The sequence below is a fragment of the Cottoperca gobio genome, chromosome 19, assembly GCF_900634415.1.
Source record: "Cottoperca gobio chromosome 19, fCotGob3.1, whole genome shotgun sequence".
Taxonomy (NCBI): Eukaryota; Metazoa; Chordata; class Actinopteri; order Perciformes; family Bovichtidae; genus Cottoperca; species Cottoperca gobio.
Window position 1 is genome coordinate 4,047,249 of NC_041373.1, and position 26,183 is coordinate 4,073,431.

The 26,183-nt window shown below is 39.0% G+C and overlaps 1 protein-coding gene across 4 annotated transcripts in view; it reads left to right on the forward strand.

The window, feature by feature from the left end:
* The first annotated feature begins 785 nt into the window (after positions 1 to 785).
* Positions 786 to 26,183, forward strand: part of abcc3 (ATP-binding cassette, sub-family C (CFTR/MRP), member 3) — a 46,129-nt gene continuing 20,731 nt past the window's right edge. For all 4 annotated transcript variants that reach the window (XM_029455865.1, XM_029455864.1, XM_029455866.1 and 1 more), the window contains exons 1-8: positions 786 to 1,079; positions 15,849 to 16,025; positions 16,812 to 16,937; positions 18,211 to 18,345; positions 20,358 to 20,483; positions 20,773 to 20,834; positions 22,319 to 22,450; positions 25,050 to 25,313. In XM_029455865.1, the coding sequence (XP_029311725.1) occupies positions 1,044 to 1,079; positions 15,849 to 16,025; positions 16,812 to 16,937; positions 18,211 to 18,345; positions 20,358 to 20,483; positions 20,773 to 20,834; positions 22,319 to 22,450; positions 25,050 to 25,313 (1,058 nt within the window). In that variant the 5' untranslated portion in view covers positions 786 to 1,043. The remainder of the gene's footprint in view (positions 1,080 to 15,848; positions 16,026 to 16,811; positions 16,938 to 18,210; positions 18,346 to 20,357; positions 20,484 to 20,772; positions 20,835 to 22,318; positions 22,451 to 25,049; positions 25,314 to 26,183) is intronic.

Here is a 26,183-nt window from a genome sequence, read left to right on the forward strand (position 1 = left end):
CGGTTAGGTCCTTGAGGGATGGAAATGTGCAGCTAATCACTTAATCCGAAGAGCGAATGATACATTGCAGCCTGACCTTGTCCTTGGATGTGTCAGCAGATGGTAATGAGGAAGACCTGTGGTCCTTGTTTTTTTGGGGATAATGGTGGAGGACTTCTAGCAGGCTGGTACGTGGCATGTCTACAGTGAGGTATTGAAAACGCCTGTAAACACCATAGACAGCTGATCAGCACAGTGTTTTTCAGGGTGAAGGGAGAGACACAGTCTGATCTGTCTGCTTTGTGGGGGTTCTGTCTCTTAAAAAAAAGCTATTTCCCAAACTTTTTAGAAGAGCAATACTTAACTGCTGGTGTACTGAATTGTTTGCGTAAACCTTTTGTGATTGCAAAATTGTAGTTTCAGTCACTTTTCTCAAACAAGCCCTGTACATTTCCTGCACAACAGGTTTGGGAGGAGGGAAAGGGGGCTTTACATTAATTTCAAAATGTCTGTCAGCTATAGAGGTAGCTATACAGATTTCCTTTTACCTTATTTAAGCCCAGGGAACTAAAACGGGCTGACATAACTCAGCAATTAGTGATTTCATGAAGTCAATTACGTGATGTGTGTGTGTGTAAGAGATAAAGATATATATGTATATATAGCGAGAGAGAGCGAGAGAGAGCGAAGCGAGAGAGAGAGAGAGAGAGAGAGAGAGAGAGAGAGAGAGAGAGAGAGAGAGGGGCGGGGCCTAGTAAGCTGACACCCTTGCCTTACCATCGCTACTAACTCCCATTGAACTAATTCTTCTCTGGCTCTGGATGACTTTTCTTTTCTGTCTCTCAGCAGAGCGGAAGGAGTGAAACGTTTCCTGATTGCTCCACGTTGTCGGAGGGGACACACTGTAACCAAGGCGCCTCTGCAACACATACCTGTCTGTGTGGCATGTGACAGTTAGCGAGCATCTTTTCACGCGAAGGAAAAGGAAAGTTGGTTGGTAAAAAAGGGCTCGAGCGGCAGAGGGTAAGCTCTCCGTTGGTTCCTGATCTCCCGCCGCGACAGAGATGGAGCGGCTGTGCGGACCCGAGCTCCCTTTCTGGGTGAGTACGTTTCCGTCACTCGTTACCGGTGTGTCCTAACCGCCGTGTTTGTCACAAGATACTGTAACTCCATTGGCCTTGTGTATACTTCGCTTACTACCTGACAAGGTTGTGCAATGTTATGTCATGCTTTTCTTTCCGGGCAGCCATTCAGAAGTAGGCACTGACGACCATATCTTACACAACCCACGCAATAGCATTCACTGTGTGAACAAGCTTCCAATTCATGTCATGCCTAATTATCTGCTGTCTTCTGCTTTATAAAGAGGTCGGGCTCTGCTGTAGGGGACGAACTGGTAGTAAACTGTCAAATGTACGTTAGCTAGCTAAATATTATTGTTATTGTAGTATTTATGATACACTTCAGACACGATAAGGTACGTACACTTATCTCAGAGTCATTATACAGTAGCTACGTCCCTTTTTAAAGAGATAACAATACCATACAGTAGGAAGTATCTAATAGATAGCGTCTCACTGGGAATATTTCTCTATGGTGATTAAATGACATACAGCTATTTGGCTCCATATACACCATATTACAGTATTAATAATAATACGTATTAATAAGTACAACCATGAATATTGTAGGAGATGAGAAATACTATAATAATATAAGGTCACTCCGTAGAACCAGAGACAAATTATATCCCGATGTGGATATTATGGAAGCTTTGTATTTCTTACACCACTTTCCTTTAGAGACCCACAGAAGCATGCGCTCCACAACTCTAGTGGAGGTAACTGGGGTCATGCTCAGTGTCTTTTTTGCCTAGGAAATAATAATGTGAGTTTAATCTTACAACGGTACACACATGGCAAACTGTTGCAATTGTGTAGTCCTACAACCATAACACATACCACAAGATAATAAAGTACACATATTGATGTCTGATACAGATCTGCTTAATTTTATCCTGATTGTACCAATTTTGAGTGAAAATTGAGACTCATTGAAGGTTATTGATAATTATTTGAATTTGATGTTCATGTCTGTGTGATAATTGGGAAGTCTGTTTATAGATCTGTTGCTGTGGTAAATCAGCGTTCCCTTCTCTAGGGCTGGTTATGATTGGGATGTGAAATGTCACCACATTAAGGTTTTCATTGTGCAGTTTCAGTGTGTCTCTAATTGTTTAACAGAAAATATATACAGCTGCTTCTCAGTAAACCTTTGGTGCTTCCTAGCTTTATGCCATATTGCTTTTGTCAGATTTGTAGAGGTTGGGCATGCAGGTTCATCACTATAAGCATGAACATGGTCGTTTTAAATCTGTTGAAAACATGATCACACCAACAGTTGTGTTTGTTGAGGTACCACTATTCGGGCATTTTGCGTCTTCGGGCCATTCAGACATACCCATGCTTGGGGCCAATCTCATTAAACTGTCTTTGTCATGCTGCATCCGTGGAGAAACCCCTCTATGCACCAAGCTCAGTTTTGAGGAACTTTGTTGTTTCATAAAGGGTTAAGACTGTGCACCTGATTTTTCCTCTCGCTGGATATTACACCAAATGCTGGCCTGTTTGTGAGGCCATCTGAGGTGACCTAGACTTGTAGCTGCTTTTTACATCCACTTCATACTAACTGGAGGCAGTTGTAATCCCCCAGAACTCAACAATGCATGTTCAGTGTGTCAGGTTAAACACTAAGACTTGACCAAATATTTGATATTCAATCTCAATGTTTGAAAAAATGGTAACTTGAACCTTTTTTATCTGTATAGCTCAAACAAGGTTTACGTTAGTAGAATCCACACTCTTATTGGTAATCGTTTCGTTAATAAGCGCCAGTGTGTTTATAGTACTGTTGCTGTGGTTAATCAGTGTTTCCCACTTAAGGGCTTTGTGAGGAAGAAAAACTTTCAGTGTGTAAATCTCCAATTGTAATTATTTGTCCTGCAGATATAACACTGCCCTGCTGTTGCACATTGACGCAGCTCATAAATACGGCTTTGAATAAAACACCGTCATTGCGTTGCAGGGTATTCCGATACTAGAAAGTTATCGCAACAATTTTCTAGTATCGATATACCGTACAAATCTAGTGGCTAGTTCCTGGTTCTAGGTACTTTTCTTGGTCGGACGAGGTTCCAAGCGAGTTGAGACAATACTTAAAGGTTGGCGTTAAAAGACCACTGATTGGTCAGAGAGAGTTGTCACTTGCTTAACACGGGACACTCTTTGTAGATGTTGCCACGGCATTTAACAGGGTGTCGCTATGACAATCAACTAAGAATCCTGAGTCGAGTCACACCAAGCCATACCATGCAGTGACAATTCGGCATTACTCAGCACTTTACTTTGTATGTAGCATGTTGTGTCTGTAGTTGCTTCACAGTAAAACCCGTTTTTTGTTTCACGATCTTATGCTTTTAAGAATCTTCCTTGTCATTTTGATATCCCAGCTTTTTGCGATGCCTTGCGACAATTACTGCATTTGTGATAAAATGTCTTGCAGCCCTATCATCATCATAAAGTGTTGATAGTAATGTCTGTATTACTTTTGAATAGTATCATGTAACAGGTTAAAATATTGTATTCACTGAATACTGATGTATTTGATAATGTGTCACTCAGTCACAACAGTAAACTGTGTCATGGGAACATGGAGCATGTAGCTGGACACTCTGGTCATGAGAAATATTGAGATTGAAAGCTGATTCTTTGACTTCATCTGCTTATGAAGATTGTGTGATACAATCAAAAGCTCCAAAACTGCTTCTAATGGACCTTTTTGAGATAATAGTTGTGAGATGGTCCAAAATCCCTTCGAAAACCAGTACAAACCAACAATTCAATCTGACACTAGCATCTTGCATTTACAGTTGTGTGTTGATGGAAAGCGCAGTCCAACAGGTGGAGCAGACTATGTAAACCAGGGGTCAAATCAAATTCAAATCAAATTTATTTGTATAGCCCAATATCACAAATTATACATTTGTCTCAGTGTGCTTTACAGACTGTACAGGTTACAACATCCTCTGTCCTTAGACCCTCGCATCGCACAAGGAAAAACTTCCTAAAAGAAACCCCAAAATTAAAGGGGAAAAAATGGAAGAAACCTCAGGGAGAGCAACTGAGGAGGGATCCCTCTCCCAGGACGGACAGACGTGCAATAGATGTCGTGTGTACAGGATAAACAACATAGTACAAATACAACATTTGACAGAAATTATGTTGTGTTGGAAAAAAAAAAGAAATAGAAAGTTTGGATGAATCCAGGAAAATGTCAATAAGGCTTCCCGGTGTCCAGCAGGACCAGGTCAGCAGGCGCTGTCACGATTCATGATCCTGACGTAAACTTTATCAGTGGCAACCTGCCACATGAGAGACAGACACTCCGGGGATGATACCCCGGATGGTGAGTTAGTAACATACATTTACATAAATGCATACAGATAGAGAGGGAGAAGAAGAGAGGGAGAAGAGAGAGGGAGAGAAGGAAGAGAGCAGGGAGGTGTCCCCCGGCAGTCTAAGCCTATAGCAGCATAACTAGGGGCTGATCCAGGGCAAACCTGAGCCAGCCCTAACTATAAGCTTTATCAAAAAGGAAAGTCTTTAGCCTACTCTTAAATGTGGAGAGTGTGTCTGCCTCCCGAACACAAACTGGAAGCTGGTTCCACTGGAGAGGAGCTTGATAGCTGAAGGCTCTGGCTCCCATTGTACTCTTAGAGACTCTAGGAACCACAAGTAACCCTGCAGTCTGGGAGCGTAATGCTCTAGTTGGTTTATAAGGTACTATGAGATCTTTAAGATATGCTGGAGCCTGACCTTTAATTGATTTGTAAGTCAGGAGAAGGATTTTGAATTCTATTCTGTATTTTACCGGGAGCCAGTGCAGAGCAGCTAATACAGGAGTAATATGATCCCATTTCCTTGTTCTAGTCAATACACGTGCCGCTGCATTTTGGATCAACTGAAGAGTCTTAACCGACTTTTTTGGACAACCTGATAACAATGAGTTGCAGTAATCCAGCCTTGAAGTAACAAATGCATGGACTAGTTTTTCTGCATCATTTTGAGACAGGATGTGTCTTATTTTTGCAATGTTACGTAGATGAAAGAAGGCAGTCCTTGAGATTTGTTTTATGTGGGAGTTAAACGACAGATCTTGATCAAAGATGACGCCAAGATTCCTTACAGTGGTGCTGGAGGCCAAGTTAATGCCATCCAGAGCTTCTATGTCATTAGAAAATGCGTTTCGGAGGCGTTTAGGGCCAAGTATAATAACTTCAGTTTTGTCTGTGTTTAACATCAAAAAGTTGCTAGACATCCAAGTTTTTATGTCCTTAAGGCATGCTTGAAGTTTAGCCAATTGATTGGTTTCATCTGGTTTAATTGATAGATATAATTGGGTATCATCCGCATAACAATGAAAGTTTATAGAGTGGTTCCTTATAATATTGCCCAAAGGAAGCATATATAAGGTGAATAGAATCGGTCCAAGTACAGAACCCTGCGGAACTCCAAGACTGACTTTGGCTGTCATGGAGGATTTATCGTTAACAAGTACAAATTGAGATCGCTCAGATAAATAGGACTTGAACCAGCTTAGTGCGGTTCCTTTTATGCCAACACAATGTTCCAGTCTCTGTAGTAGAATGTCATGATCAACAGTGTCGAAAGCAGCACTGAGGTCTAACAAGACAAGAACAGAGACGAGTCCTTTGTCTGAAGCCAATAGAAGGTCATTGGTAACTTGGGTGTCAAACTCATTTTAGTTCAGGGGCCACATGCAGCACAATTTGATCTCAAGTGGGCCGGAACAGTAAAATCGCAGCATAATAACCTATAAATAACGACAACTCCAAATTCTTCCTTTCATTTTAGTGCAAAAAAGTACAAGTACATTCTGAAAATGTTATCTTTTTACAAAACATTATGAACAACCTGAAATTTCTTGGTGCAATTTCAACACTATTATGCCTCAGTTTATCATTTACACATGTGCATTACAACTTCATGATCACAGTGTATGTACAAAGGCACAAAACATTTCGTCACAGGAAGCAAAGTCATCCCACGGGCCGGATTGGACCCTCTGGCGGGCCGGTTTTGGCCCCCGGGCCGCATGTTTGACATCCCTGATGTAAACTATATGGTGTTGCATGAGTCTGGAATAGTTTATGTCTCCATTACTTCGGGTTTTAGGTGCTGTAGGGTAAGGGTGCGGCCGAATGGAAACGGAAAAAGAGGAAACCGTTAAAGAAGTCTGAGTCATGATTACAAAGGACATTTTGTGGGAAAGTTCACATTTGTTAAGGTGTGTTACCATTAACTCTGATTGAGGTAAGGCAGAGATATAATGTAGCTAAAAGGTCAGCCTTGCCACACTGTGAATACTATTTGCTTGATGAGTCATTTGTCATTTCTTTGCTCCCAAATTCTGTCTGTAATAGAAGTGTCTCACAATCAAACAAACAAAGTAAAGTTGGTGGTCATTGTATGATGCTCTTGGCAAGTAAGACCGTGTCTCACAATCACTTGTTAATCCATTCATTTCTTATACAATTTATTACTACATATAATTTTTCCATTAAAAGCAACTTCCAGATCTTAATTCAGATCTCCTTTTAGATAATTGCATGAAACACCGACAGGGAACCAGAGTGACTCCTAGCGCCCGATTGTCCCCAAAACATAAGCTGTATCAAAAATAATTTTGTGAGTTTCTTTGGAGGTGCGTGCGTGGCACGGTTTCTATTTAGTTCTCTCCTCTCCTCCGCTCTGTAGGTGTGTGCGCACGTGTGTGCGTCAGCTGTGAAGCCCCGCCCTTCGCAAATCGGAGCGAAGGAGAGAATGTGAATGCGCAAAGTAGGCAGTACAAACTGAAACGTGCACATAAATTAGATCAATAGCATAAGCGTTTAGTTTATTTAATAAAAGAGCACCTGTCAATGTGAAAAGTGGGTTGTGAATAAAAAAAGAAATATATATTTTTTTAATTTGAGAAAAAAACAAAACACCTTGAATTTCAGGGGATTTCCCTCCAAGACAATGGTAGGGGAAACACTGATATATTATGTATTAATGACATAATAAATATATATATATATAAAGCTTTAATTTATTTATGTCACATCTTCATTATCAAGCTGACATATAACTGCATAGTATCTTAATTACTCAAAATACAAGGTGACTAAAAATGGCAACTATATTTTCTGTTTAAGCAGCCAAAAGCTGATGAACTACTTTTAAAAGTTAGTGTTGAGCCCTGTGTTCATAAATTCCATCTGTCAACAAACCATCTATTGTAAGCTGATTGTGCATATCATTTTCCAGCCTTTTATAGTTAGTTAGAGGAAGAGCATGACCAACAGTTAAAGCTAGCAGTTAATGAACAATAGTCAAAATGCCTTAGTTAGACATTAGGAACATTCAAGGATAAATGTATTGTCATTCTGCAGCCCAGGGATACATTCCTGAAGTGAACAGGAGGAATGCAACCAAACATTGTTCATCAACTTTGATGTCTTATTTTCCTGCCACCGGACATCAGCCAGGACCAGGCTGGGTAGTCCTACTGCAGGTAGTGCCTGGTAGTAGCATCAGGGCTCGAGCCTTACGGCGTCCCAGCGTCCCGGGGACGTTAGAAAATGTGTTTAAGACACAGTAACCTGACTATTGACGCGTCCATTTTTATTTTCCCCTGATAATGCTACATTGTGAACAATAAATATGTTTTTAGATCTACGGGAGGAGAGCTATTTAACGTTAGCTGTTAGCAGCTGGTGAAATGAGCTTCCATAGAGTTGCACTATGCTCGGTTAAAGCTAGTTTTTTTCCTAGAAAACTTGAATAAATACAGTTGTTTGAAAATATGTTTTCATAATACAGAATAGATATCAGAAAGGGAATTATGACTTGTTTACCTTCTTAACAAAAACCCATATGCAAACGGTAAAAATGGAGTGTATGTTGAAGTACAATAGGATTTATTGTTTTGTTTTTTACTGTGGTATCAAATTGGTATTGAGATTCCTGGATTCACTGGTATTGGTGTTGACGACAATATTTCTGGTATTGTGACATCCCTACTGCTGTCTAAAAGTGGTATAAATATAATGTCACTTTTTAATGTAATTATGAAAATAATTGAAAGAAAAAGACGTCCTGTTGCAGCTGCCTCTCCCCACTAACTGAACAGTGATGCCAGATTGGCCTACTTTTTTTATTTCATTGGATGGGTGAAAATTGTTTTGGCAGGACGTGATCATTTAGGCTACTTTTTGTACCATTTGGGCCAGAGAGCCACATCCACAAGCGAGCACATTCACTGAGAAATATTGCCAAACCTCTTCAAGAGAAGAAGAGTTGAGGTCTGTGCAAAAGTCACCAAATCTAGTGAGAAAGCTAAACTACTTTTATCTGACTAATTAAATAAAAAGTAGCCCCAAAGGAAAACCACCCAATATGGCAACACTAGTGCTAATGGACTTCATCCAGTTGCACCAGCATGCTTGTAACATTTTATATTTTCACAGATAATCCTCAAATGTGGTGTCTACTTCCTGAACTAAAGGACTGCTAACACATCTAACAATCAGGAAATGAGAGATTGTGAAATTGGTTCATTTAAGTTCATGCACCTCAGAACGAGTTCTGTCATGTTCTCAATATCCTCCTGCAGTGATCTGATATCTTTACAGTGTGATGGTTTCCACAGCAAAGTCCTTCTAAATCATAATTGTTAGTCGAATACGACTAGGGATGTCTCTCCTGTAATCCACATTGAAGGAATACGGTAGTGTCCAGTAAACTATGGAGAACACAGATCGGTAAATAGTATTGTTGATGTTTTCCATTAAAGTGTTACACTAGATCAACAAAATCATACTTACAATATGAGTGTTTAAACGAGTTAAGTTAGTTAATTGTATTAGTTTGAGCACTAAGGATGGACTTCTTTACTATGATATGAATAAATGTTCTACCTCTTTTCCACTTGTTAGTAAAGTGGGCTTCAGCCGCACCAGGGTGTGCCAAGTAATGATCATATACATTTCTTCTGCAGCCTCATAGCAGCGGATGCCATACTGATATTTAAGATATAGTTTTTGAAGTGATATCACTCTATTGTAAACATGAAGCTGCCGCCAGCTGCTGGTTAGCTTAGTTTAGCATAACAACTTGAAATGGGGAAGTAGCGAGCCTGGCCCTGTCTAAAGGTAACAAAATCCACCTTCCAACATGCTCATTAATTAACATGGTATATGTTGTTTGTTTTAATCCGTACAAAAACCGACATGAAACCGACAACCAGGCTTCCTGTTTTCCTGTTTCCAATCTTTATGCTAAGCTAAGCTAACTGGCTGCTTGCGGTTTGGTATCAATCGTCTCATCCAACTCACAAATACTCGTCAAACTAGGCAAATAAGGTTATTTCCAAACTTTTCAAACTATTCCTTAAATCCCTGTTTTGGTCTCCTGTGATGTCTTTATTCTGAAGCGTTGTCTTTGCATTAGAATGAACTGCTTTGTTTAGGCAGTTAACTGGAGACAAAGCACCATTTTTGATAAATCTTGGAGGTTTGTTCCTCTTCTCAGAGATTTCAGGTTCACTGTTTTCTACTCTGCTTTATTAAAGCTGTGATGTGGTACTGGTAATGCAAACTGAGCACTTCCTGCTCCTACTGCTGCACATTAAAAGATTTCCATCACTAAACCTCAAGAATGCTTTTACTGTGGAGCATGGAAGGAAATGTATCAGTATTGTTTCACTCATTATTCTTAGATTAGATTAGATTTAAGACTCCATGCATCTTTGGGGGATGGGATAGCTATCCTTTTTTTAAAAGCCAAGTATGAATGCATCCAAGAAGCATTCAAGAGGGATTGAAATCCAATTATTCAAACTACCTCCGTAGGAGCTGGATTTGTCTTTACTCCTCGAATAGTGTAACTTTGTCAGTAAGCGGTCTGGAAATAGCCACTCACTGTCTGATTTTGTTATTCCGACCATGATAACTTGTAGTCTGGCCAACAGAGATGCTTATATGTGACAAATGTAAATATATGTCTTAAATCTCATCAGCACTATATGTGGATACGCGACATTTGAAATGTCGAGAGGAAATGGGGCCCTGGAGATTGTTGATGTACTCTGTTTTAGTCTTAAAGCGGCATTAACCATGCTTGGATTCTTGACAGAAGAACTGCAAAACATGCTCACGGACAAATGGCCTCAACATACAGTGTTAACACCTTCTAAAGTGTGTTATGGTTAACATGTTTATACAAGTTGCCCTCTTCTTATACATCCAGCAGACACAATTCAACATGATCACCCCATTAGAGATTTGTTTCTGACAACAGACCAAACATATTAGTGTTGAACACAAAGCGCTGCCTGTGGTGGGCAGGTTGCTACAGGTGTTGATAAGAAGATTATTCCAGATGATTCAGGAAGTCCTGAATCTTTTATCTTTTTATCATAGCAGAAATGATTTTATTCTGTTTTGATAATCGTGAGGCAAACGGTAGTCTTACGTCATTGACATAATTGATAATTGGCCAGTGCAGTGCCAGATGATGTTACATTGTATGGAACCTCCATTCACTGGCTGCTAACAACTAACATTAACTAGCTTTCCTCCGGGCTATTTCAACACGGATCTGTTGTTAACAACAAAGCATTATCAGAGAAAAATAAAGGTGTGTCCCCTGGACGTGTGGAGACTTTACTGAGTCCCAAACATGTTCTATCGTCCCGGGGACCGCAGGAGGCTGTTAGTCTCGAGCCCTGAAGGTACCTGTGATACCTATGATACTGTGGAGAATCCAGTACCATCACTTGTTCAGAATGTTTCAGTATCGACATGGTACCAGTATTGGTTCTCGTGACATCCCTAAAAGGGGCACTCCATCGATTTTACTCATAAAGAGTATTCAACCAGTATATTGTATAATGTCTTCTGTGGCTCAGGTGGAGCTTTTTAAAGTTATATCACCAGATATCTTGGATTGGGTTTGAGACTTTGACTTTAAACCGGAGGGAAGTACTTTTAAACCAATTTCAGTTTAATGTTATGGATTGATTGCATGTTACATAATTCCAGAGTCAACCTTTCAATAACATTGATTCTGTCCATGCTCATCAAGCAACGACTGTCTTCACAAACTGATGTAACTTTGTGTTGATGAAGTCAGGTGTAGCCAAAGATCCCTGTGGCTCTGAACCCATCCTTTGATAATAACTGGGTGCTATGCAACCATCCAACCGAGGGATGCAACTCACTGGGGAGGGGGGCTTCATCTTCTAGTTGATTTGTTTTGGACTCCCTGTTCTTTTTATTGTAAGGTTTTTAACCCGGCTGACTGAATTCTCCCCATTCACGTCTCTGCTGGCTGGCTGTTATCGCAACAGTGCCTCACCCTTTTCATGTCACCTTTTGTTGAAGTTTCAGGTTTCAAGTGTAGCGATAACTGCCTGAAAGTCTGTGACATGGAATAAAAGCCATTCTGCGTTTATTAAGAGCTGCAGTGTGTTAAGATCTTTTCTTTTTCAAATAATGGTCATTTCTGATGCCTTTATAGTCATTGTCATAGTTGCCATTTAATAGTTTATTTTTATTTTTAATATGTTTCTCACAATCAGTTTCTTGACTGCAAGGCTTAGAAAATGTGTTGTTTGTGTTCCATATATTTCATTATCATTTGACATGTTAATTAATATTGATCAATAACTTTTGCAAGGCTCCACAAGCTCTCATATGCAGTTACAAAATCTTCAGTTTCAGATTGTATCTGTAAGCTTAAACATTTTAAGGCCACAGCTTTGATGAGCGCTAATGTAAAAATAGCCTCTTTATCAGATGAAATATAAAATAAAAAGGAGCAAGTTTTTGCAAGAACCACATTATTTCATAGCAACCAAAGAGCTTTCATATCATAGCCTTTATTTTGTCCTTTAATCCGAGGAAACAATCACTTTTAGAAACCAGCCATTTTAATTTCTGCTGACAAATGTTTAAAAAGTTTCTCCTTTGTCTTCGCTCACATTGCATTCGATAGGTGAGGTCAGTTATTAAACTTGGTATTTGCTCACTGCCTTTTCCCCAGTGGAGATATCTGAATGCTTTTAAATTTGACATTTACCTTTCAGTCCTTTGTTCCATGCCGAGTGAGATAGGGATGTGTGTTGCACACAAAACACAAAGTGTGCTGATGGCTGCTCCCCTGCTTCTCAGGTTGGCATGAGGAGGAGAACATTCTCACTTTTTAAAATCTGAAGCAATAAAACGATACATCGATTATCAAAATAGTTGCTTTTACCTACCAGCACCTCCTAAAGCTCACTAATTCACTTGATCTGGTCTTTTTTACCGTACAGAAACCGAAATGTAAAAATGACAACATGCTTTTTGTACATTGAGTTATGTAAATGAGTGTATGACTTTGTTTTATTTATATATGCAGACATATACCTAAATAAATATGTGCATAATATAACTATGTGGGTCATGATCAGTAGTATTCATACTGTTTAGAATGAGTGAATCAGAATCTGATTATGCTGATTACATAATAATATTATGTCAGCTAGGTTATAAAAGTTTTGTCCTTTGAGGCATGTTGTGTTATTTCTGTTAAATGTAGGCCTAATTTAATATTTGTGTCAATTGCCAGCTAAAATATGTCATTATCATTACTTCTCACTCTGAACTGGTACACATATTAGCAGAATGTGTTGTTTTGTTGGTCTTGAATTCTACGAGGAGCTGATGGGTTTTGGTATCCTATGACAGAGTGAGGCTAGCTGTTTTAGATACTTTGATAGCGCCCTGACCGCAGAGTTTCTCCTCGGCTCCCTCTCCCTAACAACAGCTGTTTGCTGTCAGCGTATCCACCTCTCTCTCTTTCACTCAACCAAAACCTCGCTCAGCACACAGTTCGCACAAACTTGACTTTTTGTGATTATGTATTCATTAAACTCCCTATTGAAGTCCAGGGGACGCGCCCTATTTCCCCCCCCAGATAATGATAATGACTGTAAACAACACAAATCCGTGTTGAAATCAGCAGCAGTAGAGCTAATTGACTTTGGCCGTTAGGCAACCGGGGTGCTATTGTCTTGCAGTAAGGTGCGTTCAGGCTCCATTCAGTAAAAAATGTGTATTGGACTAATGTGGTGGGTTCAAATGTAATCTTGTAAAATGTTGTTTTTGGCAAAAGACGTATTTAAGTTTACAGTTGTTTGAAGGAGATGTTTTCAAAGCATTATATAATATATATCGGAGAGGGATATTGACCTGTTAAACTTCCTAAAAAAACAACAATATTCAAACGTAATAGATGAGTGTATGGGATTTATGGTGGTATCGAATAAGTTTTGAGAATGGTGGAATTTCACTGGTGTTGGTATCGTGACATTCCTTAGCCGTTTTTAACCGTCTTCAGTCTTCATGCTAAGCTAACCAGCTGTTGGCTGTAGCTTCATGGTTACTGCACAGACATTAGAGTGGTGTCAGTCTTCTCATCCAACTCTTGGCAAGTAAAAAAGTGCATTTCCCAAAATGTCAAACTATTGCTTTAAATGGAAACTAAAAACTTCCAATATTAAATGAATAAGAGCACTACTTAAGAGACTTCATTATTACATTGACACTTTCTAAAATAGAAAAATCCAATAGATTTTTGTGGTAAAGCTTAAAGACAGAGTGAATGACACAAAAATAAATCACAAATGTAGGTTTATTTGTTTTTAGGGACCATGAGCCTCAATGGACAGAACTTCCGAAGGAGAGATGGACATTTTACAGCCGCCCTCCACACTGCGCTACACACACCAGCACTAGCAATTACCCAACACATCCTTACCACCGCAACACTATCATACACACTTAGTCTACGCACATGCTTCAGCAGATGGGTGTGGTGATGTATGGAGAGTTGGGTTGCAGCTGTGTTTATCTTGGTTCCATCTGTGGTTGCACGATAACCGCTGGTAGTGTAAGGGCTGCATCCCACTATGATTCATGTTTACTTTACTTTACTCACCGGATGTCCTCTGGATCACTCTCAGATATTCTCCCTCGGCAGCAAAGAAAAATATTTATACTGTTTTCATTCATTCATAACATTAACATATCATCACACGTAGAGCTGCTTCTTATAGTGACAGTGAGATCATGTTTTCAGGATCCGGCATGCTTTTCTTTCTAATGTGTGGAAGCAACAGAAGGTAGGGCATGCACGTGTTTGCACCTCTCCATGGCAAATCACAGACACACCTACATTATACTTGATGCAGGAAATTGCTTGCTGTTGCTTGAAATATTGTTGTTTAACTCTGTAACGTTAACTTGCACAAAGTGAGGTAACTGCAGCTTTGTCTGGTCCAGTTGCAGCCGTCAGCCTTTCTCAAGTGCTGCAGAGCAAAGGAGATAAGGGGAAGGAAGAGGCACATCGCCTCATAATGACAGTTTCAGAACCTCTTTCATCCTACTTGAGTTTGCAGGCCTAGAAGTAGATCCTTTAGGTTTTGGTTCATGTTTTGAACCATGATATCATTTCAGATATCTGTCACTGAAGTTTCTGCTGTCACCTCAATGGAGGTGAATGGCATTTTATTTCTAGTGCTAACAGTGTTGAAAAATGTCATAACAAAAACTAAAAAGCTGCTATTTCCTGTCCACAAACCTCACTGTGAACAGTTTGTTGTAACACTGTCTCATAAGATGTTTAAAATGTGTGTGTATCATGTTGCCTGATGATATTTTTGTTGTTAGTCTTTAGTAAATATAATACCTCATTAATAGCTGCAATATGTCTTTGATCTGATGATGTTGGAAGTAAATCACAGTATTATAGTTGTGAAGCTTTGTATGCACTTCAGTGCGTCACATGTACTTATTTCTGCTCACTCAAAGTTAAGAGGAATTAGGTCTGTCACAATATCAGGTTTTCACTACATGATTAGTGTGGCCAAAATAATAACCGTATTACTGCAATATCTATAGAACTTATGGAAATAATATTATCACTCGAATTTATCCTTAACTTTGTTTATTGTGCGTTTTGTCTTTTCTTTGGGGAAATGTATTGCACTCAAAATACGGAATGTAGTGACGTGGAGAAAGAGTCTGTAATCAGAACTGTATATACACAATGGTTTAAGTGGAGCTGGAATATTAACACGATATTATCATATCAATTTTCTTTTTCCTTTAAATATCATCGTTACCGTCAATACCAACATAACGTGAAAACCCTAAATGAAACTTTACAACAGTGTGTGCATGTCTAGTATTGAGGCGTCACTGCAGCAGCCTTTGAAGCTGCTTTTCGTTTACAAAGCCACATGTACATTCCTCGTTGATACATATTCTACGTTGATACATATTCCACGGTTAGAGGAATGTTGTCAGGCTGCTCTGGCTCTGACCTTTAACTTGCTAGTAAAGCTGTTAATCTTGGAGTTTAAAGTTAATATGTTCTTGCACTGAGAGTGTCCGGCAAGTTTCTAACATGCAAAGAACTGGATTGCACATAATGTTTCCCAACCCCCTGACTATAGAGATGGGTAAATATTCTCAAAGTGTTTACAGTTTTCACTAGAAGGAAAACATCTGCTCCGATAGTGGTGGTGTGTTTGTGTGGGTGTTGGAGGTGAGGTAATGCATGTGTGCACTGTTTAAAGTGTGTCTGAGCATGATTTCTGCAGGCCAGTGAGAAGGTCAGATAGCACAGTTTGGGGATGTTTGATAAGAGATGCAGGACTGTAAGCTAAAGTGTTGTTCCCCATGCTGTGTGTCTCTGCAGGTAGCCAATCAGACGTTCCACACGGATCGGCCCGACCTCCCAAAGTGTTTCCAGCTCACTGTCCTGTCATGGCTGCCGTGCATCTACCTTTGGGTCGTCTTCCCCATCTACCTCTTCTATCTCAAGAAGAAAAACAAAGGCTACATCATGATGTCCATTATGAACAGATTCAAAACGGTGAGATGGGACTTCATTGTTGTATATTTTATCACAGTGTACCCCAAAGCAAGGTAAGACTGATGCATCTGGTTGACATCAGTTATCAGTACTTTATTGGCTCGCTCCAAAACAGTTATATATATATATATATATATATATATATATATATATATATATATATATATATATATATATATATATATATATATATATATATATATATATATTTTTTTTTTTTATAAATTGAATCTAAATTTTGAATTCTCCTCACTTAAAAATATAATGATGCTTCAGCTTTGCGTGATATACAGTTCAAAAGAAGGTTTTTGGGTATGTTTGTGGAAACTGCGTCTAGCTTCACACCTCTGGGCTTTCCACTTTTTCAACAAGCCTTCGTAGTGTTGGTAATATACCAGTAGAAATATATGTCCCTTTATAACGATTAGGAGGATCCATCAAGCTGTTAGGTTTGTTCTTCCCTCACACACAGTGGAAACGAATAAGCTAGGCTAACTTGTTCCCATGAGCGCCAGAATGGGATAAAAAAAAGGCAATCATCCGGGTCTTCTGGACTTTAGAAATTTTGTTTGACCAAATGGATCAAATTTTGGTTATAAAAAATGTGGGGTTTGTAACGTTCAGAAAAACGTATTACCAGCTTCTCCTTTTCTAGTGATTGTGAATGAGAAAAATGTTCTTTGGACCTGTGTGCGTTGAATGATGCTGCCGGAAGTTGCGGCCACTACGCCACACTTCACTTCTGTTTATTCACCTTTTCTCCTTTCCCTCTCGGTCTGCTCTCAGGTGTTTGGCCTGTTGTTATGGATTGTGTGTTGGACAGATCTCTTCTACACATTCCATGAGCTGCGGCAGGGACAAACCCAGCCGCCCATCTACTTTGTCACCCCTCTGGTTCTCGGCATGACTATGGTGAGGATATGTCTATCCAAAAACAGTTGCACAAGATTTCAACTCCTGAGAAGAGGCCATCTTTTAGGTTTTGTAGGAGGATGTGTGGCTCTCTTTATAATTTAATGCTCTCAATAGCTGGTTGTTATACATTTGATATCTTTTTAAAATATCTTTTTAAAATATCTTTTTAAAATATCTTTTTAAAATATCTTTTTAAAATATCTTTTTAAAATATCTTTTAAATATCTTTAAATATCTTTTTAAAATATCTTTTTAAAATATCTTTTTAAAATATCTTTTTAAAATATCTTTTTAAAATATCTTTTGAAAGTCGTGGCTTGGGAGCCACATTGGTACAAACAAACAATGTTTTTACATATACAAATGCTGAGCTCACAGTGAAAAGACTTTATCAGAGGACACAGTCTGCACTGTAAAACATGTTCAGACACTTTTATGCAGGTGTGCTTTGATTAAAGTTCATTACTGTTAAGAAACTCTGAATAAAGTTAAGTCTGTTTAGTCTAAATCAAAAAGTAAAAAGATAAAATAAAATGTAATTTGATTAAATAAATGAATGTACATAATTTGCATTGTCATTGTTAACATGTTGCTTCCTAAACCAGCTGGAGCCTTTTGGTGTTTCCCAAATCTATATATAGTATGTATACTACATACTAATTCTTCGTCACTGTTTTACTGTTACAGCAGTTACTATACAAACAAATCAACATATCTTTTATACTAACAGGAAACAACATTATGTGCAACATCGGACATTAATTAAACGGCGCATTTGGAACGTCACTGTCAATTAAACTTGAGCAAAGAACAAAGAGCTCTTTCTCCATCTCTCTGGAGCTCACCACCATTCACCATTGATGAATTTATTTCTAGCTGTGAGCATCTCCTACAATTATACGGAAGAAAAGTGTCCTTTGATGCCACATTTATAAATTAAATGCATTTATTATGCACTCTATTTGGTGTTAGTATACTTAATTTAGTCACTTTCCCAGTGTGAACACACTACATACTAAAAACCTATTTCGAATCATTATGTAGTGTGTATTTGGGACAAACGTCAGAGACGTGTTTTCGGGCACACTATGTCTGATTAATAAAAAGCCAGAGAACTCCTGCTTCAGCCAGTCTAACCTGGCGTTTGATGGGGGAGCCGTGAGCATGAAGTCTGACCCAGTCAGACTGTGGTTCACCTTACATGCCCTCAGCGATTCTATCCTGACTAATCTAACTCAGTCTCTCCCTCTGCCCGCCCCTCCTTTCTCAGCTGTTGGCCACATTTCTGATCCAGTTTGAGAGGCTACGTGGGGTTCAGTCCTCAGGGATCCTCTTCATCTTCTGGTTCCTATCTGTGCTGTGTGCCATTGTGCCTTTCCGCTCCAAGATCCTAGAGGCCAGCCAGGTGAGAACACGCCATAGCTCTCGAATGTCTTTTACATGTCTGTCATCATCTTCTCTGCCTGGTTCAACCCTCAGATTCTTATCGACAATTTTCTTGTCTCCTTACCTACTTGTACTTCCTTTTATCTTTGCTCTTGTTCTTCTTGTTCCCATTTTCTTTCCTCTCCTTCTTGCCTCTCAGCATTCTTGACGTTTAGGACTATTTCATCTGTCAGCTCTGTCTCCCCCCTCTTGTTGTCTTAGGAGCTTACGCTGAGTGGATGTTTTGAATGGGTCAGCTCAGGGCACCACTAAGTAGAGAGGGAATAGTAGGTCTGTTGTTCGTAGCATACTTATCTCACCTCTAGTGCTGTGAGCTGCAGCACACGCCAAACAAATGCCACAGGCGACAAGACAAGAGAGTGTGTAATGTAAGGCTGGAGTAAAGATACACAGCAGCAGGCAACATGGAAAAACAAGGAATACAATGTTAAATATGAATTTAGAAGCAGCCCCGTAACACTAATTGATCATAACATATCCATGGGGATCGATACATTGCAGTTATTGATGACTATCACTGACCCAGGTGATTACGTGGCTTGGTGTTGAGAATTCTGGCTACCAGAACCGTAGAGCTCTGATCTACTGAGACTCCTAATTTGTGACCTGTTAAACATTTTGGTACCACTTCCATGATTATAATGCAACAGAATGTGTTGTAATCTTCTATCACTGTAAATGGTGACTGGACTGCATTTATGTAGCACTTTCAAATGGCTTTATGAGTGTGTATAACTATAATTATTCGGCGCTATTTGCAGATTATAATGTATTATAAGTATGTTTATAATGCATTATAGACATGGGCGTCATAGACAATGCTACTAACATTTCTAATACGGAGGCTGATGAGTGTTGTTTTCAAGCAAGAACACTTTCAGCTGCTATGATCAATATGTTTACTGTCAACAATGGATCACATGTCTTCACACCTTCTGTCGCAGACTGAAAGCCCACCTGTTTTTTAATTGCACCTCGGCAAATGAAAAACATGTTCTTTGTATGTGTCACTTACATCGGATTGGCTTATTTGAAGCTTTTGTTCTGCACTTAAATTATTTCACCTATTTGAAGCTAATGTACTTGCAAGATTCTTGCTGTTGCACGTTTAAGTTTTTGCAAAAAGATTTCTGTCCATTTCTGTTGGATCTCTGCTCTCATTGACATTCTTGCTCGTCAGCATTGTGAAAGTGTTTGTGGCTGTGTTAACCTGCACGTAATAATTGGATTATGGTCAATAGTAAGTACTTACTCCGATTAACATGTTGACATTGGATCATATTCATGTTTCTGTGGGTGGAATCTGATGTAATCTGATTTATGGCTAAAACCACCAGCAAGTGTTATGTTGACCTAAAGATATCAACATGTAAAAAAAGTAGTGAATGTGAAAGTGTATGAGAAGAGGAAGTCTTCATCATGATGGCGCTACACAGTACGGCGGAAACTACAGCTTATTATACAATCTTTGTTCATCAAATCATATGATGCCTGTGTGAGGTGGAACATCTTTTATATCCGTTATTGGCAGACTTCACCTATCCAGCCTGCATATTTAAAAGTCTTATTGACTTTTTCTGTAGTAGCTTTAGTTATACAAGTAATACAGACAGACAGACAGACAGACAGACAGACAGACAGACAGACAGACGTTTGTGGCTCTTTAGCAGATTTAAGCATGTTATCATGCTAAACTAAGGTGTTAACCTTATCTGCTAAACATCAGCATTAACATTGTCATTATTAGCATGCTGACATTAGCATTTAGCTCAAAGCACTGAGGTGCCTCACAGAGCTGCTTGCATGGCTGAAACTTAGTTTTCTCAGAAACCTTCTCAGCACTTGTATTGGAACAACTCTCCTACACGATACCCATGGTTAATGTGCCTGAATGGAGACGCACTGCTTGACAGGGGATGCTTACAACTGCATCTTTATAATCTCTTTGTGTGTCTTTGTTTTACATTTCAGAACGACGTTACCGACAAGCTGCGATTCACCACATTCTACTTCTACTTCATCCTGGTGGTGTGTGAGCTGATCCTCTGCTGCTTCAATGAGAAACCTCCTCTCTTCTCCAATGTTGTCACAGACCCTGTGAGTTGTGCCTCCTGCTGCATTGTCCACTCAGAATCCATGAAGCATGTGTGTGTGTGTATGTTATATGTGAGAACATCTTATATTCCTGCTTGTATATTCAGTGTCCTGAGTGGTTGGAAGTCTGAGTGTGTGCTTTGGGGCCGCTGTGCTTGTTAAAACAGGTCACACACTCATTCCCACACACAGAGAACACAGTTGTTTTTGGCTGCTCACAGAAGTATGTCATCCTTATCCTTGTTTAACCTCTCTGGCCTGTTTTTCTGCACATTTCCTATTTTTTTCTCAGAATCCCTGCCCTGAAAACACAGCAGGTTTTCTCTCCACCATGACGTTCTGGTGGTTTACAAGGTGGGTTTGCACGGCTCTCTGCCACCGTCATCCATAGACCCACACTTCTTAGAGTATATAGTGATTGCTTTATTTATTTGTATATTTAATTAGTAAATGCAAAGTAACTTCAATATTGAATTTAGAACAATACATTATGAAATGATTAATACTTAAATAAAATATATTTTATTCTATATTTTATTCAATATTTTAATGTAACTTTTCATTTGTGTCACTGCTGTTCCCTCACATTTCAGCCAATCCCATACCTCTGCCTCTCTTAATCAAGCAAGCTGAGAATGGCTACCAAATGCTGCTCCCGTTAGGCAGAGCAACAACAACCCAAAGCAATTCTGAAACAACCATCTATCACTTGTTAAACTTTGTAACACTAGTTCTAAGCATCTTATATAATTAAAACTACTAATGCATAGATTTTTTTTTATTAAAGAAAATACAATCATTTATTTCCTAATCATTTGAATTGTGTGTTTTTATAGAAACAATAACCTATATAGATAACAATGACAGAGTAAAAGGATAACATTTAGAATTTTTGACGAGTTACACTGACTTCAGGACGGTTTCAATTATTTTTCGGGACGGTGGTGAAAACAGTTAGTCTGGAGCCTTGGATGAGCGGCCCAATTTCAAAAATGTTGTCTCCCTTTCCATAATTCCTAACTGCTGGCCTGATTTTCCGATACGTGTGGGGGCAGTGACGAGTGACCCCACCTCTGTCATGGAAAGGGATATCCTGAAATAAAAAGTGACGTGAAATAACACATTATTAGTTCATTTATATCTTTTACACAAATTATTCATATGATTATTTATGTCACAATGTCTTTTTTATTTAATTAACGTTGAACACTTTGGTACCCTCTGCAGTGTTTTCCTATAAATCACATTATTGTAGTTTTCCCTGCTGAAGGGATTTTGCAACAATATCAGAATAATTGCAGTATTATTGGTGATGACTGTTACAAGTGAGACCATGCTTGAGATGATTGGTAGCCCCTGTCTCACACCAGGTGCTCTGTTATTATCTGTTTTTTGTTGTTTTTGATTCCCACAACTACAACATTTTATTTATTTTTTTCTTCTGTAAGCCAATATCTCCTCTTGCCGGAAAATGCATCAAGCCAATCTCTAGTGAAATCTGATCCACTAGTACATAATGATGATTAGCAAATCCAGGAAACTCAATTAAGTGTCTTTGTGGGGAGCATTCTTGCCGAGTTGTCTCAGTATCTTGGAGTTGTCTGAGACAAAGGATATTCGTTTTAGAATGACATTTTGTCCATAGAATGAAACACACAATAGTGGACATAAGAAAACATGCTGACAAAGATTCAAAAGCAGTGAGAACCAAGGAGGCTGACGATCCTCTAATGTCTGCTTTACATTCACTTGTTAGGGATGAATTACTGAATGTATCGTATTAAATTTAACCGCTGTTTTTCTCTCTCCCTCTCTCTCTCTGTGACTCTGTCTCTCAGTATGGCCATTAAAGGCTACAAAATGCCTCTGCAGACCAAAGACCTTTGGTCTCTGAACCAGCGCGACAGCTCCAAGGTGACAGTGCCCAAACTCCTCAAAGAGTGGAAGGATGAACAGGTGAAAGCCAAGAGGTACGTTTGTAAAAGAAGAGGGGGTGGAATGGATGATGAATTGTTAATATCTGAAATATACAGCACAAGTTATACATTTTGCATTATGTCTGTGTTACATATATGAAAGCTTTACTTGGTTTCACAGTGTATGAAAACAGTTACTATATTTACTGACAAAGACAGTAGGCTACTGGGAGAAATCAGGTTATAACAACAGGAAACTGGAGAGCTGCTGTAACCTGGATACTCCAAAATGCACAGCTGGTCAATAATCACATTTATCCGTTACCATATTTTTTAACCAAGGCGGTCTTATTGTAAGTGTATTACTGACATGATGCGACCAGGCTCTGTAGTGAGAACACAGCGTTTCCTTTATTGTAAGGTTTGTGCATTGCATACAGTCTGCTGTAGAAACATTGTTTGTCAGAAGTCTTTGTCAGCCTAAAGCTCATTGGTTCCTAATTAAGATGCAAATCTTTAAAAACGGGTCACAATTCTATAGTTTGTTAAAAAATTATTTCCTAAAACAGCTGGTCCCTGTAGTTGTTCACAAAAGTTACTCAGGAGGAAATAGTGCATTTGTTGAGGACTATTTTCTTTGGTTTACTGGTGTGTTATGGACAACAATTGAGCTATATGTCACAGGAGTATAAGATCAGGCTTTGATACACACACTTTTTAATACAGTACGATCAATTAATTGTTGGCAGCATTATTCAATTTGTGTTAATCATCAGGTTTTGTGTTTAGACATCAGGTTAATCCAGAAAGAACACTAACCAGGTTACTTGAGTGCATGTAAACCTACTGAATGTGGATTCAAACAAACTGCAAGATCATTCTAATTTCCAGAGAGTATTTGATCTACTAATAATTCAAGTCAAGTGGAAGGTAAGGCTAGGCGCACCATGGGGCATAGGGTGTTGTCTTTCAGGGCAGGGCTCTTTTGTGCTTGTTGTAATGTGTGCTTGTGTGCGTGCAGACGTACAATATGATCATCTCTTTTTGCACAAGTGAAACCATGAGCGTGTTTTTTGAAACCCTAGCAGCAGGATAGCTAATATATGGAACTGGTACCACTGATGCTACATATCAACTTATAAGAACACACACACACAGACTGCAGCACATACTGTATCTAGAACAGACATCACAGATAACATATACAAATACATTGCTTTGCTTTCTTTTGTGGTGTTGTTGCTCTGACAATAACCTATCGATAATGAAAATAATGGTTAGCTGCAGCCCTACAACATGCATGTGCTACTCCAGTGAAAAGTGAATGTTGTGCACAAACACACTCGACAAGTCTGATGAACTCTGACCTCCATCAGGCTGCTTCCTCTCCTTATGCTCTAGACTTCCTGTTCTGGTTCCTTTGTGCTTTCTCACTGAGAAAATGTAAAATGATACGGAGAAGCTTGATTCTCCCCTTTCACATGTCGTCTAGAAACCTGTTTGGTGTTAAGCTGAACTCCATCACAGTTGTCCTGTTGAACTGTAGTCGCCAACTCCGACTCCTGCGCTTTAAGCTGGTATTAGAATAGATTTTGAGTGGTTTGCAAAGCATTCCTTTCATTGAAAAATTGCAGCATTTATTGCATTATGTCTCACTGCCTAAGCTCTTTCTGAACAAATGAACATTCTTTTGAACAAACTGGACGAGGAACACCCGACAACATTTATTGGTTGTATTACTACTTGCTACTGAAATAATCCAGTGTTTTGCCAAAGGGATTTATCATCACTGATAAAGTGTGTAATGTGTTTTATGTGGTTTAATTAGGAGGTGAAACAATTAGGGCATTAATCAATAATGAAATGAGTTGTTAGTGCAATTCTTCCACAACTTAAGTCAGTTTATTATTAAGCCACTTCAGTGACTTACTGCTTAACTAGGACACATCATTAACAGCTTTGAGAGCTTTGTTTGTTGTTGTTACGCTGATGATACTTCGCTGTTCCTCTCCTTTATATCTAATCAGTTCGATAAATAGGTTTTCTTATCTGCTATTACAATTTTAATGGCCAACAATTTCCTTCATTTGAAGCTGCATTAAAGGATTACTTCACCCAAATGTATTGGTGTATATCAATTACTCACCCTGAGTTACCTTGAACTCTTGAGGAAAACGAAAATGTGTTCTCCACGGTGAACAAAGAATCAAAAAGCTGAGAAAATTCTTGATGAATTTAAATAAATGGGGGCTGCGTTTACCAACAGCAAAACTATATGGAAACATCCATTTACAAACACACACACAATTCGTGCAGTATAATCCAATTCTCATTTATCCATAACATATGCTCACTACTTCCCACACACATGCGTCTTCACTAAACTACTATTTGAAATGTTTTTATATTAGCAGTACTGGCACGAATGAGTCTGACACTGACTGCTTTATTATATACTGTTGGACTACACTGTTTGATTTGACACGTGAAGACATTTGTGTATTTTTTATGTATATATTTATATCGGTACATAGTAGTTAAATGTTTATCTTTTACCTCTGTACATTGAGAGCAACGAATCAAATTCTTTGTGTAAACATAATTGGCCAATGAAGCTGATTCTAATTCTGAAACAACCTCCCAAATTCTCCAGTGAACAGAATCAGTCCAGCCAGGCTGTGTACTCCAAGCCCCCGCCGCCGACCACCAACCACACCGGAGGAGGAGGAGGAGGAGGAGGAGGAGGTGAAAGCAGCCCGGAGGAAGTAGAGGTGCTGCTGTCCAATCAGAAGGCTGCTTCCCACCAGCCGTCTTTCCTACGTGCCCTCATCAGAGCCTTTGGACCCTACTTTCTGATTGGGTCGGCCTTCAAGCTCCTGCAGGATGTCATCACCTTCGTCAACCCTCAGCTGCTCAGGTAGAAAGACAGTTTGCATGTTACTACTTCCTTTACTACACCATATTTGCAACACCAACAAGCTACCATTGTTCCAGTGTTCACAAATACTATTTTCAGGATGGATTTTTGAATGTTGTGGTTATGCTTTTGCATAGTGTTTTCTTTTCCCTCCAAGGTATGGTAATTATTCAAAATGCATACTGTCCTTGTTCAGGATGCTATGTCCTTATGCAAATAAGGTATGTTTAAATTAAACTTATAATAGAGCAGGGGTGGAATGTTTTTGTGATGGTAGCTGTCGTGTGATACCTTATCTCTATATGGATCTCCATATAGAGATAAGGTATCAGAGTTGGCTGACCATTTTTTTTACGGTCATGTTTTTATTATAGCGATCTGTCAGATCATTTTCTTTCACAGAACTTATTTTGATATCATAGATGTAATGTTAATGGACTAGAAATGCAGACCTAACTTTTCTCCTTTGTCTGGTATGATTTGTGAAAACCCATGTCGTAATGCTTCTGTCCTATTTATATAAAATATAAAAAATACAGCTCAGGATTTTCTATACTGCTTTATATTACATATGCTCCAGGAAATAAAAAGAATAGAGAAACTAAAGCTGCAGTGCTGAATTGTCTGGTCAATATGTGAAGAACTCACTAAATGTCGACACACTTCTGAGTGTTGACTTCTTGCATGTTTTTTCACCGCTTTTATTTGTAACCACTTGAATATATTTTACATATCTAGATCCAGATGTAATAGCCTTGCAGTGAAGGTGATCCATTTATCCCATTTTCTTGAAAAGATCTCCCCTTTATTTGTCAGAGGAATGTCAGCGTTTCCATCACATATCCATCACTTGCCTTGGGCATCCATTGT